General features: G+C 42.8%; 2 protein-coding genes and 1 pseudogene across 2 annotated transcripts; 1 reads left to right on the plus strand and 2 right to left on the minus strand.

Annotated features, from left to right (window-relative positions):
• Positions 1-1,195: 1,195 nt before the first annotated feature.
• On the minus strand, positions 1,196-2,176 carry LOC124959441 (olfactory receptor 4X2-like). Its single transcript, XM_047517899.1, has one exon. The coding sequence runs from the start codon at positions 2,174-2,176 to the stop codon at positions 1,196-1,198; it is 981 nt and encodes a 326-aa protein (XP_047373855.1).
• An 11,724-nt stretch (positions 2,177-13,900) lies between these two features.
• On the plus strand, positions 13,901-14,831 carry LOC124959442 (olfactory receptor 4B1-like; annotated as a pseudogene).
• A 1,738-nt stretch (positions 14,832-16,569) lies between these two features.
• On the minus strand, positions 16,570-17,499 carry LOC124959879 (olfactory receptor 4X2-like). Its single transcript, XM_047518344.1, has one exon. It carries the CDS (start codon positions 17,497-17,499, stop codon positions 16,570-16,572), a length of 930 nt encoding a protein of 309 aa, XP_047374300.1.
• Between the last annotated feature and the right edge of the window lie 207 nt (positions 17,500-17,706).

Below are 17,706 nucleotides of genomic sequence, written 5' to 3' on the forward strand. Positions count from 1 at the left end.
GTAGATAGACATGTAGACAAAAAATGGATAGGTTGTCATACAATGAAGATAGGGAGATGTAGGCCAAAGGATGCAGACTTGCAGTTATGTAACATGAGTAAGTGTAGGATCTAATGTGTAGCATGTGAACTATAGTTAAGATAGTACACTGAAAATGTACTAAGAGTTTAAATGTTAAGTACTCTCACTACGGAAAAAGCTAACTGTGGAAGGTCATGGGTGGATTAATTTGCTTCACTTGTATTAATAATTTCACTGTGTATATGCCTATATGTAAACAGTGTGTTGTACACAGTAAATACATACATAAAATTACTATTTTTCTCTGTAATGTTTGAAAGTGGCTAATACGGTAATTCTTCATCTTCAGATACCTCAATGAATGATTTCTAAATCCCAAGGATAAACCCAGCATGATTTTCAAAATCAATAATTTAGCATTTCTACAGTTACATTATCTAAAGAGTTTTGTCCTACTAATGTCCTTTACCTAACACAGGATGGAATCCAGGATCCCATGTGGCATTCCATTGTTATCAGCCTTTCGTGTGGAACAATTCTTCAATCTTTCTCTGTCTTCACATTTTTGAAGCATGAAGGGTAGTCATTTTGCAGAACATTCTTCAATTTGGATTTCCCCTATGCATTTTCATGTTTGACTTAGGATGTACAATTTGGAAGGAATACCACAGGAATGACATAGTGTGCCTCTTCAGAGCATCAAGTCAGGAGGAACATTATATCAATTCATCTCATTCCTGGTGTTAACTCTGGGCAATTGTGTAAGGGGGAGGGCTATAAAATTACATGATTCCTTTGAAATATGTACTGTTAGGGAATAGTTTGAGATGATTTAAAATCTTATTTCTCAACAAACCAATAATTGGTGACTGTTCAATTCTATAGAGAACCTTTCCACAAGACATGTAATTCACTAACACTGTGCATCAAGAGTCTTCATGCTCTTTAAGAGAGTAACCTCACCATAGGAAATGCATCCAAAAAATCAGAAGTTAGCCAAAGGCTTCTATTCAAGGATATTTAAAAGGGTGTTACTTACAGCACTGAAAAGTAGAAGCAACTGAAAATGGCTAGGTATATTCAGTACATCCATAAGAGGAAATATTTTACAAGTGATTAAAAGGACATTTTTACAGATGGACACCAGATTGGGTAACTCTAGGATTTTCTCCTTCTACCCATTGTGCCCCTTGAGTTTGGACTGAGCATCATTCCAAACCCAAGAACAGTACCAAGAGTCCGCCTCTATCCTGATCCACAGCTTCTTCATGGCCTTCTTCACTTCAGCATTTCTCAGGGAGTAGATGACAGGGTTGAGGAGTGGGGTCACCACTGTGTAGAACACAGCTACCATCTTGTCGATAGGCAGAGTGGTAGAAGGCCTCAGATAGATGAAGACACAGGGTACAAAGAACAACATAACCACAGTGATGTGGGACCCACAGGTGGAGAGGGCTTTGCGTCTACCCTCAGAACTCCGAGTCCTCAGATGAAGTAGAATGACCACATAGGACACCAAGAGGATAACAAAGCTGGTCACAGACAAGGTCCCCCCATTAGCTACAATCAGCAGACCAATGAGGAAAGTATCTGAGCAGGCCAGTTGGAGCAAGGGAAGGACATCACAGAAATAGTGGTCAATCACATTGGGGCCACAGAAGGGCAGTTGGAAGACGAGAAGGATCTGGGCAAAGGAATGCATGAAGCCTCCCACCCATGCCATTCCCACCAGGACCATACACACCTGCTGGTTCATGATGGTGGTGTAGTTGAGGGGCTTACAGATGGCCACATAGCGGTCATAGGCCATCACCGTGAGCAGGAAAATCTCAGTGCCCCCAAAGAAGTGCATGAAGAAAAGCTGTGTCATGCAGCCCCACCAAGATATGGTTTTCCTTTCAGCCAGCTGATCTGAGAGGAGTTTGGGGACTGTAGTAGAGGAGTAGCAGATCTCCACAAAGGACAGGTAGCTGAGGAAGAAGTACATGGGGGATCCCAGACTTCTGCTGGTCATGACAGTGAGCACAATGAGGAAGTTCCCCAGCACGATCGCCATGTACAAGAGCAGAAAAATCACAAAGCAAACTCTCTGCACCTCCTGACTGTGAGACAGTCCCAGGAAGATGAATTCAGTCACGTTGTATGTATGAGCCATGAGATCACCACCAAGAGGCAGCTATTTGGGTGGTGACTTGAAATGATACAAAACAAAAGACTTCTTCAAGAACTGGGTGAACCTGTCTGAGACACTTGTGAGCTAGATATTGAAGGATAAGTCTTCTTTATAGAAGACAGGAAGAGCATTCAAGAATGGAACCAGCAACTCTAGATGCACTGTGTGTTGCTTGATTAAGGTAGGATAATAACAAATAAAACTGTTCAGAGAGATTAGTAACAGTGTGTGAAGAACTGTTATGAATTTGGGGGCTAATTCTGCAGAATATGGGAAGTCATCAAGAATGTCATTTGGAAAGTGAAATCATTGTGTATGTGGAGATTGGACTAGTGGAAACAGAGCAGAGGAGGGGTGACATATTAAGTCAGTAAGTTCCCTCATTGGACAATGTTGGGCAGCCAGGACAGTGTTGCTCTATGTAATATGTCTTTCTTTGTGTATTCTAAACTATCTTTCACTGCAGTTTTCCTGCATTACACATTTTTTTTTGCATGTTTTCTAAAATTGGTTTCCAAAACAGTGTTCTCAACCTGTCCACATGTCCTTCAGAGTCTTAAGAAGAGACGTCCTCTGGTGCACCTCCCTGGATTCAGCACCCTCAAGAGAACCACAAGACTTTTCCTGAATCCTTATTTCTTTTCCCTCCTATTTTTTGTTCTATAAACTTGGTCTCTGGGTGCCCTTATTGCTTTCTAAGGATCCATTCAATCCATGCAAAATTCTCCGCACTTTTCATTTCCTCCAGTCATTATGCATCCAGTGCCAACAAAGTTCCCACACCTCTCCCCAGTACCCACTCATTATTTGACTCATTCTTCTCTACATTCTAGTTTCTCAACACCTTGTCATCATCAAGACTTCCTGGTGACTGATTTGCTGATTGTCCTAGTCAATGCTGGGCTTTGTCCAAGCTAGCTGAGGTCAGTGTGGTCTCATATAGTAAGGCTCCAGAGTACCTGAACCTGGGAGCCAGGCCACTTGCAATCAAGCCACAAAGCTTCCTTTCATAATTGATGGAGACTACTAAGATAGTTGAAGTCTACCAGGAGCCAGAGGAAATTCACTGAGAGAAATTACAACTACAGAAATGGAGAGAAGGCAAGGCCCGTTCCTAAATTCTTAGATCATTGGGGTATTTTACCAAGCCATTCATGGAAGAGAGTACCTATGTGATATCTAGAAAGGTCTTTTTTGGCTGTATTGGGGATTGAACTCAGATTTGACCATGCTAGGTATGTACTCTACCACTGAGCTACATGTTCAGTCCTTTTTATTTTTTTATTTTGATGTAGGGTCTCCCTAAGTGGCCCAAGGTGACCTTGAACTTGGGATCCTTCCAACCCAGCCTCCAGAGTTACTGAAATGTTATTTATCTTTTTCACACTCAAGGTTCAAAGTAACATGCAAACCATTCCTATGTCAGAGGTAGATGCCATGAGTTCCACTCCCAGTGCCATCCTATGATAAGTTAACTTCTTGTCCTGTGTGCTGCTTTTGATTCCTCTCAGACACAGGAAGTCCATGTCTTAGACCAAGATCCTCACAGCCAGTGGCCCCCTTTCCTTCAGGATGTTTTGGATTCACAGTACTTCACACTGGATTATGTTGTTTTATTTGTCCACCTTCCCACTGCACTCTAAGCCTCCTGTGGAGAGACTGCATCTTCTCACCACTTCATCTCCACTGCTTACTCCAGTGACCATCACCTAGTAGCACTCAGTGTCCCTGGGGTGAGTGACAGTGGGTGTGTGTCTTCCCTGGTCTTCTAAACACAGTATTTGTTTGACCATAGATTTTTAGTCAGTATTGAAAGAACAAGGGTCCCCAAGGACCAAAATCATACCATCTCCATTCCTGAATCTCAGAGCCTGGCATAGAACTGCCACCAGTACCAGACCTATACAAGAGAACTTCATAAACACCAGGTGCCTCAGGGCCCATTCCCTCTGCTTTAAAAGTAAAATCAATCATCACATAACAAAGAAGTCTATATCACAAAACAAAACTGACACCAGAGCTGTGTCTGTGACTTGCTGAGCTCACCACAGTGACCCTTTCTGTTCTGAAGACAGACATGCAAATTTCTCCCTGAGAATCGCCCTGGTCTCATGCAAGCTGCCAGTTAGCCAGAAGCATTAGGCCAATCTAGGACCAGAAGTCCTGCTTGCCTGGAGTCCCAAGATGGAGGATCTACTCCCCTTGTAGCCTTCGACTTGGGAATGTGGGAGACTGAGGCACCAGAGTCTCAGATCTACCTGACAAGAGCCAAGTAGAGTCACCTCCAGGTTTCCCACAGAGAACTAAGCCCTGACAGCTCAGCCTTAAGTTCACACTGCTTAAGGGACACCCGGGGAGTAGGCATGATCAGGTGAGAGGAGGTCTCCAGGGATGTGTGCCCTTTCCCCTTCCTAATCAGGCAGAAGATCTCAGGGGAAGCAAGACCTGCACAAGCCTAGTAGGAAAAAAGAAATAATTTTGAAATGTGGACAAATTAAATTCACCAGAATTCACAGAGCACTCACCTGCATGGAGCTGTTGATAAGGCAATGATACATGTCCTGCTCATCAGGAGCTTAATCATGTGACTTGCCATAAACTGACAGTACTCAGGAGGGTGGGTCTGAGCTTAGGGAAACTGAAATGGCACCTCTCAAAGCCTGTGGTGTGGAAGAGGTATAGAGGGGTGGTTCCCAGCCAGGGGTGGTTTTACCCCAGAGGACACTGGGTACTGTGAGGAGCCATTGGCTGTTGTCCAAGCTGGCTGGTGAGGGAGGCTGCTGACATGAAGTGGGGAGAACCCAGGGGAGTGTGACACATCGTCCAAGGCACAGGGCCATCCACATGGCAGAGAATTCCCCAGTCCAGTGTCCACAGGACTGCCCTGGAGATAGCCTGCTATGGAGGAAGCAGATTTGTTCTGAATTCCCAAGCATTGAAATTAGGTGTGGAGTACATGGGAATTCCTTATTGTGCTTTGGCCACACCTGTGTGTGTTTCACATTTAGTGTGATAGAAAATTTTAAAGATGTCATAAGAGAACTTTGTGAATGAATGGGCTCTACTCAAGTGCTACTCACAAATGTCAACCCAGCCTTGAAGTAAGTGCCCCAAGTGTCAACTAATGACTAAGGAGAAAACTCTGATGAGACATTTTATGATTTAGGACAATGTTTGACACGATTGCTCTTCCACCTGTAATAACGGAGTTAACTGTAGAGACATGTTTAAGCAGCTCTAAGATGGCGGCTGGCGTTGGGCCAAGAGGTGGCGCATAATTAGTGTTAACACAACATGATCTCTCATGACCTTTTGCCTGATTAGTTAACGTCTCCTCAGCACTAGTGGTCAACAGATGTTCCTCATTCTTTCTTGATTGGTACTGTGGTGTGTGCTCCAATCGTGCTAATCCTAAGCTGATTGGCTGCCTTAGGTATATAAGACATTCTCTTCACCTGGGCGGGGGTCTCAGGTTGCAGGTTGCAGGTTGCAGGACGCAGGGCGAAGGACGTAGGACGCAGGCTGCAGGTTGCAGGCTGCATGCCGTATGCCGCACCCCGCACCTCCAAGAAGCGACCCACCTCTAAGAAGCAGTAGACCTCTGAAAGTGTAGCACCTCTAAAATTAAGCAAAGCCTCTCTTCCTCTAAGCAAAGTCTCTCTTCCTCTAAGCAAAGTCTCTCTTCTTCTAAGCAAGACTCTCTTCCTCTATAAACTAGTGAACAAGTAAGCAAGCAAGAAAGCAGCCCACTAAAGAGAAAGATAATAGAAGTAGTTCATTCCCAGTCCGCCTCCGATAAATTCCTGCAGGATTGTTGCTGCAGTCGGCAACAGTTAACCATTGTTCTCCACAGATAAAGAATCACAGAAAAGAAACTAGCAGATAATTGCATAAAAGCCTTCAGTATTTGTGCAAACCTCTCTTTGAGTCAGCAATACATGATTCTGTGACTTTAACCAAGACGTAAGTTAGAGAGCAAATATTTTGGCTTTTGCAGACTATGCAATCTCTGTCACAGCTGCTTGATTCTGCCCATGTGGCATGGAAAAAGACAAAGATATGTGAACATGCTGTCATCCAATAAAACTGTACTATGAACATTAACATGTGAATTTCATGATAACTTCTGTGTGTCCCCAAACCTTCTTTACCTGATTATTCTCAACCATTAAAAAATGTAAAAGGTTTTCTTTGGTTACAGTGCACGCAGGAACAAGCAGTGAGATTGGTTTGACCAAAGTCACTCTTCACCAGGTGAACCAAATGCAGCCCTGGCTACATCACTCTCCTTCCCTGAGACTCCAGATAACCACTATATAGAAAGAGAAGAGTCTTGAAATTGTTCAGATGCAGATGATAATGGTTAATAATGATTATGTTGCATCCCCCCACCCTGAGATATTTGTCTTCTAAAAAATTCCCCTCTTGTTCATGAAATAAAGCTTCTACCATGGAACTTCAGGCATGAGAACCAGGCTAATGGGAGGAAGGTACCCAAGGAAGTATAGAATCTCTCCTAGGACTCTCCCAAGATCACACTGGTAAGGAGAACCTACCAAAGCATGGACTTCTGTCTCCTAGTGCCATGGTCCTTCTATTTACTACTACATGCTAACCCCAGTGGTGAACTGAATACAGCCAAGGTCACACTGCTGATAGGTGACTGGGTGGAATCCATTCCAGGTGATCCATTGCTAAATTCTAAACATGGTGCACTGCTGATTACTGGGGAAGAGAGAATATATCCCAATGTGAACATACTGTAAAATACTGCCAACTAGGACAGGACTTGAAGTCATAGCATGAAGTTAAAGTGGCTTATTTAACATACAGGAAAACACAGACAGGTGAACTGTGCTGTGCTCCTTCACAGTTGACTAAAATCAGATTGCAGTTTTAGTTAACCTGTTGGTGGTATTTTTGGTTGAGGTTTTCATTTTCATTCCATCCTTGAGTTCACTCTCTTGCCTCACAACCTCCTCATGACAGTTTTCACCCTCATGTTTCTGTGTGTAGATGATGGGATTCAGCTTGGGAGTGAAGACTGAAGAACACGGCCACCAGTTTGTCCTCCATGAAGGTAGAGGAGAACTGAGACTACAGGAAGATGGCAGGTTCAGAAATCTGCTGGGCATGGAGGTCAGAGGTAGAGTGCTTGCCTAGGGTGAGTGAGACCCTGTTCAACCCCTAGGGTCATGAACAAAATGGAACAAAGAACCAAGATGGCTTCGTTAGTTACCTTTCCATCGCTCTGACAATATACCTAATGTGAATAGCTTCTAGGGAGCAAATGTTTATTTTGGCTCACGGTTTCAGAGGATTCAGTCCATGGTTGCTTGGCCATGTTGTGTTGGGTCTGTGGTAGCATGGTGCATCATGACAGGTGCGCATGATGGAGGAAGCCTGCTCACCCCATGGTAACTGAGCAACAGAGTGACAGGAAGGGGCCAGGGTCCCAATGCCCACTTTGAGGGTATGACTTCAGTGATCAAACTTTGTGAAGATTCCATAATCTTTCAATTGTTCCAAGACCATGTGCCAACCCTTTAACACGTGGGTCTTTGGGCCACATTTCCGCTCTGAACTTTAACCATGACCACTGTTTTGGACAGGCACCGGTGAAGATAGCAGTTCATCCCTCCTCTTCAGAAGGTTTCCTCAAGTTGACCAGGATGAGAGTATAGCAAGACAGCAAGATGAGGGAGGAAACAGAGATCAATTCACTATTGGTCAATATAGTGACCCCTTAGGTAAAGCTCTCAGCCCAGGCAATCTTTAATGAAGGGTGGACACCACAGAAGCACTGTGAAATCATGTTTGGAACACAGCAGGGCAACTGGACAGAGACAGGATCTGAACCATGGAAGGAATTAGGCCCTGTTGGCAAGTCATTTACCAAAAGGTGACAAACAGGTGGAATTATAATGTTGCACATTAAAGAGGCTTGCAAATATCCCCAGTGGTCATAATTCATCACTGTGGGCAAGAGGAAGTCAGCACCCACCCTAAGTGAAAAAAGAATGTCTGAGCCAGCCAGGTCACCATCAGAATTAGAAGGCCGTTGTCCACACTGTGGCCAGGGACATGGGAAGAAGCACCACAAAACACATTCTGTGCCCTTTTGGATCCTGGAAAAGGCCAATGATAATTAGCTCAGTCACATTTGTGTTGGTGGTGGATTAAATTCAGGTGTGTTGGACACCAGGCAAGGAAAAGCATGCAGTAAAACAGTGACTGAAACAGCACTTCACCTCATTTATAGCACTTTAGAGAGTGCACTGCAATGTACAAGCACTTATTACTCAATCATTTGATGAACATGTTCTAAATTAGTGCTATGGTTGGCAATCTGGCACTTCAAATGATTCAAATTTATTCACTTTTATTATTAGAAAATAAGGCTCAGAGAAATGGTTATTTGCCCAGGATCACAAGAAAATGGTGAATGATCCTGGCACAAGAGGCCCTTCCTTATCTTACAGAAAATTTTATCTACCAGATTTCCCGATCATCGTAATTTGTTTTATTTTTCTTCAAAGGACTAATTACTAATTAACTGACTTGCACGTTAATTTGGTTTATTGTCTCTTCCTCCGTGAAGTCTTGGAGAGGATATGAAGTTGTAAACCTCCATGAATCTAGGGATATTTTTTCTTGAATGGCAAAGACCCAGTAGTTAGAATGGTGCTTGGTACATCATGAGCCTCCTTACTCTTTGTTGAATAAAAGGCTAGATGAATGAATGAATGAGTGAATGAATGGCATGTCTTTGGTGGGAAATTCTTACCATATTCCAAGGTCATCACTGAGAGAGAGCGGCAGGCCAGGGAGAATAGTGATTTTAAATGTGTTACACATGAATGTGTGACTGCTAGAGTAGCAAGGTGAGTGATGAGCCAGGTCCATTCTATCACCTCATATGGAAATGGACAGACAGGAGAGTGAGAGTGGGGAGGTGAAAGGGCTGGGCAAAACTGGAGTGTTAATCTCCTGCCATAGCTCAGCTAGTGCCCAGGTGTCTGCCTCCATGGCCACTCCTGTGTTTGTTCAGTACTGATTCTTGTACTTATTTTCAGTTGACCAGTCTGGGCACAAAAGCTTTCTATTGGTCTTACTTTCAACTTTGACTTCCTTGTTTTGGGGTGAAGAAAATGTTTCTGTTCATGTCACTAAAGCAATTGAAATAGATTTTGACCTTCCTTCTAGTCATAGTTTGCTTGTAAAGTTTCACTCTAGAGAAAAGAAATTCCATGGGGAAGTTGGTCCCTTGATTATAGTGTTGGTGTAATAAGTAGTCCAAGGATTTTTTATCATTTAGTCACAACCCTTGCACTATGAGGGGATGTGTAGATATTCTCATCAAAAAGGACCTTAAAAAACTCTGGTTTTGCTGATTTGTACGGCTCTTGTTTATTTCTGAAATGTTATCAATCCAAATATTACTCTTGATACGAATTCTCTGAATATTCCTTCTTGGCTTACCTTAGGCTTAATCTACTTTGTTTTCTAACAGTTACCATGAATATTGGCAATTTTCCTTTGTGAAAAAGGGATATCTTTGAATTCCAGTAGCAACTACCTCCTAATCCATTAGAAGACAGCCTAATGCTGATGGAAGAGCACTGATTTCTGAGTTAGAAACTTGGCAAATAACTAGTGTATGACTCTGGCAGCCAGCAAACCTATCACCTCACCTATAATCAGAGGGAATTAGAGTAAAATCTGTGAAAATTCTTCCATCACTAATCTTGGAGTGGATTAGCTGAGTGTGATGTGGGACTTTGTCCACTGGGGGTCTTGAGTGAGAAGTCTGCTGGGTGGTAACATAGCTCAGGGTGCTTTCTTGCTCAAGGATCAGAAGTTGCAGGGAGGAATCTAATGCCCCTCACTATCTTTGTCTTCTCAGACCAGAACAACTTCTTGAGTAATCATCTATTTCAGCAGAGTGGTTAGCTTCATGCTGAATTGGAGACTCCTGAGTGGATTTGATCCATCTGGTCCAATTCCTTGTTCCAAGGCAGCACAAAGCCACACCTGCTCTTCTGACCCAAAGGTAGGTGATGTGACTAGAAATAAGGCACACAATTTCTAAAGAGGCAAAGGATGTTAGGCAACTTAACTGTCCTCTTAGAGTCACATGGGTTCATTTGTGGAATGAGGTGGTTGGATTTGATGAATTTTGGAGGAGGCGCTGAGGAATGAATTAAATTGATCATTTTCATTGCAATTAAATGTATATAGGATAAAATTGATGGCTTTTAAAGTCATTTATAATTTTGGAATTTCGTGAAGTAGTCCTTGGTTAACACCAGGTAGACACCTGTGCTTGGGTGGAGGTTCTCTTACTTCACTCTAGAGTCATTTTGGCAGATCAAGTTTTCTCTTATATTTTCGGTTGCCATAGCCCATGTTGTATTAATTTGCTCTGGTCCTTAGACCATTCAGTTGTTTGATGCAGAGTCTACGCTCCATAATGATTTGTGCTTTATTTGTTTGCCACCTTTGGTTTCTGTACTTCTAGGTGAGGCAGTATTTCAGGGGAGGGGAGGCATTTTTCATCACGTAAATGGAGATATGGTGGTTACAAGTAGCAGAGAGGGAAATAAATAGAGAAGAGAGAACACAGAAAAGGAAAGGGTAGTTTTAAAGGAGGAATGTGATCAGTAATCCTCTGTTGAGGAGAAAACCTGGAAAAACCAGACACTACCTAACTATACTCTTATCTCTCAGTGATTTCTGAGATTGGTTTTTATAGGTTTACCTTTATTTCTCTTACAAGTCCAAACATCTTGAATTCAAACTCAGATAAGAGGCAGGTGGTTGGCAGAGTTGAATACATTACCAAGAGCATGGATCACACCCTGGGCCTCCTTAGACCAGTTCTGAGAAAAGTGAAAGGTACTCAACTAGGTACTTGCTTTGTTTGCTTCCCTCCTTCAGAGATCTAGGAACATAGAGCTCTCCCCTCCACTGAAAGACAGGTCACTTACCTTTTGGGATTTATCAGCTTTGGACTCCCACAATGATCCCGTGGAAGCATCTTATATATTGTACTAAATCCCTCTAATGCACTAAGAAAAATACACATTATGTGGTCCATTACGGTAAGCTTGTGAGTGTAAGGATTCAGAAATGACGTGTGTGCATGTGTGTAAGAGTTTTGGCATTTTAAGAGAGAACTGGAGGGCTGGTAAAGTCCTGGAGAGGGTTCTAAAAGTCAGGTGGAGGAATTTGGGTCTGATTGCCAGGCTCAGGGAGACAGTGAGCATTTCTGAATGATGTGAGCAGAGGGAGACTCAGGGTGACTTTCTAACTTTAGTATGAAGAACAGATTAGGGGATGACACCATGGACACCTGGGGACAGATGGAGCATGGGGTGGTCTGCAGTCATCCTCATATGAGCTCCTGTCCTGCTGGGAGATGGTGGTTGCAGGATGACAGCCAGCCAGAGGGACTGGTGAAATCAGTGGATGTGGCACAGTGTAAATATGGAGGGAGAGGAGGTGCATGCGGTAGAGGTGACCTTGAGGCTTCTGGTGTGAGGGCCTGAGAGAACAGTGTTGCTGCTCTGAGACCCAGTGCAGGAGGGGTGCCATCAGGTGGCCTGTGCTGGCAGATAGTGACAGATGCCACTGCTTGGTCTACCAGCTGCAGCTGGGACCCCTGTCCAAACGTTGGCCATGGGATGGGGGAAGAAAGGCAGATCCCTGAAGCTCACACTTTGTTCAAGATTCCACAAAGCTCCCTGGTCTCTGATGATCCAGAGAAGGTGGAACTGAAGCACTACCAGTAACTTGGAGTTTCCTACAAGGCTTGTGCTAGTCACAGACAGGGAATAATAAATGGATTTGGGAAAGCTTTGTATTGGCCATGGGTCTTGGTGCCATTTTCTAAGGCACCAGAGTAACTAACTCCATGTCCTCTATCTTCTAGATAGCCTGGTCCTGGCTTTGGCTCAGGCATTCACTGGCCGAGTTTGAGCAAGATCCTGAATCTGTCTGAGTCTTGGTTTCATCACTTGTCATTTAGCTATCTCAAAGGGATAAGGAAGAATGAAGTGAGGAGAGGATGTGGAAGTGCTTACAGTACAGCACACAGTAGACCCTGAATGAAGGGCTGCAGTGGTCACCTTGGGTGTTGGGATGACAATGAAAATGTGACCATCAGGCACACAGATGTTCTAGTGTCCTTGAGGCCACCAGACTGCCTGTGGTCTTCTGGGGCTGTTTTGGTGCCTTGCTATCTCCATTCCTCTGCTTTAGTAAGCAAGCCTCCTCTGTCCATGTAGTTGTTCTTCTTTTACCCTGATCAATCCTTGTGTCTTCTCTAGTTCTAGCCGGAAACAATACTAAGGGTAATCTCAGCAGGTTTTCTTTTTTTCTCAAATTAAAAAAAAAAAATTTTAGTTATAGATGGACACAATACCTTTATTTTATTTATTTATTTATTTTTAATGTGCTTCTAAGGATCGAGCCCAGTACCACACACGTTTAACCTTATATTTTTCTTCAGATTTTCACTATGACTGAAATTGAGGGCCACATGTAATATATTTTTAGAATGGAAGCACATGGAAGAAGGAAAATTCAGGGCAGTAAGAGATACTTCAAAGTAGTTTTTTAAAACATTCAAAAATTTAAAAAAAATTTTTATTTGGTTCTATTTAGTTTTATGTACCATTAGGATTTATTTTCACATAATTATAAATATGTGGGATATAATTTGCTCTAATTCAGTTTTCAACATTTCTCTTTTTCCTCCCCTCATCCCTCCCTCTGTTCCTTCCATCTACTACTGATATTTCTGCTATTTACTTATATGTTTTAATTTTTTTTGTTTTTTGGTTAGTGTCTTGTGGATATGCATGATGTAAGATTCACTCTGTTATACTCATATGTAGATAGGAAAGTTAGGTAAGATTAATTCCATTGTTTTTCCCTTATGCTGACCCTCCTTCTTCTCCCCACATTCCCTTCATTGGTTCCACTGGTCTTTCTTGTATTTGGATGGAATTTCCCTTTTTCTCTTTCTCTTTTACCCCTTATTTTGGAATAGCTTCTGCCTATTAGAGAAAACTTTCAACCTTTGACTTTCTGAGCCTGGTTTATCTCATTTAATACCATGTTCTCCAATTCCATCCATTTACCAGCAAATGCCATAATTTCATTCTTCTTTATGTGGGAATAATACTTCATGTAGTATATACATACCACATTTTCTTTATCAATTCATCTGTAATCAAAGTAGTTTTAAGAGCAGAGAAAATCTTGAGGGTGTTCTCTCCCTCATTGTGTCAATGTGCCCTTTCATCACATGAAATTCCAAGCTTCCTGAGTGTGGAGCCTCATTTCCTTCTCTTTTCCTGTGTCCTGAGTTGTCTAGGTACATGGGAGTTGCTTAATAAAATCTTTGGTTTAGAGAATTGTATTAAAAAAAATCCTCACCTGCTTCCAACAAGAAAGTGTGCCCATGAAGGGCAAACCTGGACACAGACACAAGCAAAGTAGTGAATGCCCATATATTACATATGAACTGCTGTTGGAGAGTGAGCTAGATCCCGTTTTCAAAATATATTACCATTTCATGAAGCCATGGGATCGTGCAAAACCAGAGGGTCTCCTAGAATTCAGAGGCTATGTCCTTATGACTGCATTTCCTTTGTCACAGGGGTCTTCTCTGAGATCCATCTTCTCCAAATCCAATTCATGACATGTACAAACAATGTGACTGAGTTAGTTATCGCTGGCCTTTTCCAGGATCCAGAGATGCAGAAAGTATGCTTTGTGTTGTTTCTCTCCATGTACCTGGCCACCGTGGTGGGCAATGGCCTCATCATTATGACGTCAGTGTCAGTAAGAGTCTGCGCTCCCCCATGTACTTCTTCCTTGGTTGCCTGTCCCTGGTGGAGATCTGTTACTCCTCTACTGTGGTCCCTAAATTCATCACTGACTTACTTGCCAAGGTTAAAACCATCTCCCTAAAGGGCTGTCTGGCCCAGATCTTCTTCTTCCACTTCTTTGCAGTTACTGAGATAATTTTGCTTGTGGTGATGGCCTATGACTGTTATGTGGCCATCTGCAAGCCTCTTCATTACATGAACATTATGAGTTGTCAACTATGTCACATGCTGGTGGCTGGTTCCTGGCTGGGGGGCTTCATTCACTCCATAATTCAGGTTCTCATCACCATCCCTCTGCCCTTCTGTGGTCCCAAAGTGATTGACCACTACTTCTGTGACCTCCATCCCTTATTCAAGCTAGCCTGCAAGGACACCTTTGTGGAGGGGGTATTGTGCTGGTCAATAGTGGATTAATCTCCCTCTTCTCCCTCACCATCTTGGTGTCCTCCTACGTCATCATCCTGTTCAGCCTGAGGAACCGCTCTGCAGAGGGGAGGCGCAAAGCCCTCTCCACCTGTGCCTCTCACATCACGGTGGTCATCTTGTTTTTTGGACCTGCCATCTTCATCTACATGCGGCCCTCGTCCACCTTCACTGGGGACAAGCTGGTGGCTGTGTTCTACACGGTCATCACCCCCATGCTGAACCCCATCATCTACACACTCAGAAATGCAGAGGTGAAAGTCGCCATGAGGAAGCTGTGGGGCAAGAAGGAGAACTCAGGGATGGGACAATGATAGAAAGATATATGACTGATTATTGTGTTTTTGAAATGGATTTCTAGTGAGATATTTCAGAACAGCAGCAACAAATATAGGACTTAATGTTACTTCTGCTGTGGTTCTCCTTGGTAACCAGGATACCCTGGTGTAATGTTTGAAGGATAGAGGTGAGGAGTTGTCACTGAATCTTCTGGAACACTATTGACTGCATCATATCTAACAATATAATGGGTTTGGGTAATTGGAAGGCTCAAACCAAGGGTAAATGCAAAGTGGAGGATCTTGACAAATGTTTAGTAGGCTAAAATCACTTCCTTGATTTCCTCCTCCCTCTGTAGTAATTCATATATTTATGGGGTACGATATGATGTTTCAGTGCATGTACGAAATGTGCAATGATCAGATCAGATCACATATTTATCACCTAATACATTTATCATGTCTTTGTGTTGGGGACATTCAAAATTCACCCCACCAATTATTATGAAATGCTAAGTAATTACTGTCACCCATGGTTATTCCACTATGTTATCCTAATGTTCTGTCTACCTACATCTCTGTAAAGAGGACATTTTGATAAGTGTTTTGTAGATTGAAATCACTTAACCTTCCCTTCATCCTCATTTTCTTCCTTCCTTCCCTGCATCATATTTTGATGGATTGTCAAATTCAGTTAGCTATTATTTTATTGAAAAAAAAATTTTTTTTTGCAATACTGGAGCTTGAACCCAGGCCCTTACATATGTTAAGCAAGTGCTCTATCACCAAGCTACATCCCTAGTCCTAAATTAAATGTAGATTATTTACCTCATCATGTTTTAAAGTTTTTTCCTATATGGCTAACAAATGAGTCAATCAAACCTACTGGGGGGATAAGGAAGAAGAGTGAAATGAATCTGACCTATCTTTCCTATGTGCGTATATGAATATACCACAGTGACTCTTACCATCATGTACATCCACAAGATGAAATGTATAAGTAGCATAAAGATCAGTAGAGAAGAATAAAGGGAATGGGTGGAAGAGCGGAGAGATAGGGGGAGTTCTGGGGACTGAATTAGAGTAAATTATATTCCATGCTTTCAAAATTATGTCAAAATGAATCCTGATGTTATATATAACTAACAAGAACCAATAAAAGAAAAACTTACTCTGTTGAAGTCAGTCTCTCAATCTCTCTCTCTCTCTCTCTCTCTCTTTTCTTTTCTGCAGTACTGAGGTTCAAACCCAAGGCCTCATATAGGCCAGGAAAGAACTAAGTACCCCTGAGCTGTATCTCTGGCCTTGTTGAAAATTTTTTGTATCTATGTTTGTCAGGAATATTGGTCAGTAGTTTTCCTTTTTTATTGGCTCCTTGTCTGGATTTGATATAAGAGTGATGCTGGCCTTTTAGAAAGAATTTTAAAGAGTTCCTTCTTTTAAGTATTTTTGAGTAGTCTGAGTAAAGTTACTCTTTAAGAGAGTAAACTCACCACAGGAAATGAGTTCTAAAATCAAAAGTTAGTTAAAGATTTCTATTCAAGGATACTTAAAGAGTGTTACTTACAATATAAAAAATTAGAAGTAACCAAAAATGGCTAGGTATATTCAGTACATTCATAAGAGGAAATATTTTACAAGTGAATAAAAGGACATTTTTACAGATGGACACCAGATTGGTAACTCTGAAATTATCCTCCTTCTACCCATTGTGCCCCTTGAGTTTGGACTGAGCATCATTCCAAACCCAAGGAGCAGTACCAAGGCTCCACCTCTATTTTTCATCTGGTTTCACTGTCCTGATCCACAGCCTCTTCATGGCTTTCTTCACTTCAGCATTTCTCAGGGAGTAGATGACAGGGTTGAGGAGTGGGGTCACCACTGTGTAGAACACAGCTACCATCTTGTCTGCAGGCAGAGTGGTAGAAGGCCTCAGATAGATGAAGACACAAGGTACAAAGAACAACATAACCACGGTGATGTGGGACCCACAGGTGGAGAGGGCTTTGCGTCTACCCTCAGAACTCCGAGTCCTCAGATGAAGTAGAATGACTGCATAGGACACCAAGAGGATAACAAAGCTGGTCACAGACAAGGTCCCCCCATTAGCTACAATCAGCAGACCAATGAGGAAAGTATCTGAGCAGGCCAGTTGGAGCAAGGGAAGGACATCACAGAAATAGTGGTCAATCACATTGGGGCCACAGAAGGGCAGTTGGAAGACGAGAAGGATCTGGGAAAGGGAATGCACAAAAGCTCCCACCCATGCCATTCCCACTAAGACCATACACACCTGCTGATTCATGATGGTGGTGTAGTTGAGGGGCTTACAGATGGCCACATAGCGGTCATAGGCCATCACTGTGAGCAGGAAAATCTCAGTGCCTGCAAAGAAGTGCATGAAGAAAAATTGTGCCAAGCAGCCCCACAGAGATATGGTTTTCCTTTCAGCCAGCAGATCTGAGAGGAGTTTGGGGACTGTAGTAGAGGAGTAGCAAATCTCCACGAAGGACAGGTAGCTGAGGAAGAAGTACATGGGGGATCCCAGACTTCTGCTGGTCATGACAGTGAGCACAATGAGGAAGTTCCCCAGCACGATCGCCATGTATAAGAGCAGAAAAATCACAAAGCAAACTCTCTGCACCTCCTGACTGGGAGACAGTCCCAGGAGGATGAATTCAGTCACGTTGTATGTATGAGCCATGAGATCACCACCAAGAGGCAGCTATTTGGGTGGTGTGACCTGAAATGATACAAAACAAAAGACTTCTTCAAGAACTGGGTGAGTTGTATAGAAACACTTGCCGGTCTGAGATGCTTGTGAGCTAGATATTGAAAGGTACGTCTTTTTTATGGAAGACGGGAAGAGCAATCAAGAATGGAGCCAGCAACTGTAGATGCACTGTGTGTC

This window comes from Sciurus carolinensis, chromosome 11, assembly GCF_902686445.1.
Source record: "Sciurus carolinensis chromosome 11, mSciCar1.2, whole genome shotgun sequence".
NCBI lineage: Eukaryota > Metazoa > Chordata > Mammalia > Rodentia > Sciuridae > Sciurus > Sciurus carolinensis.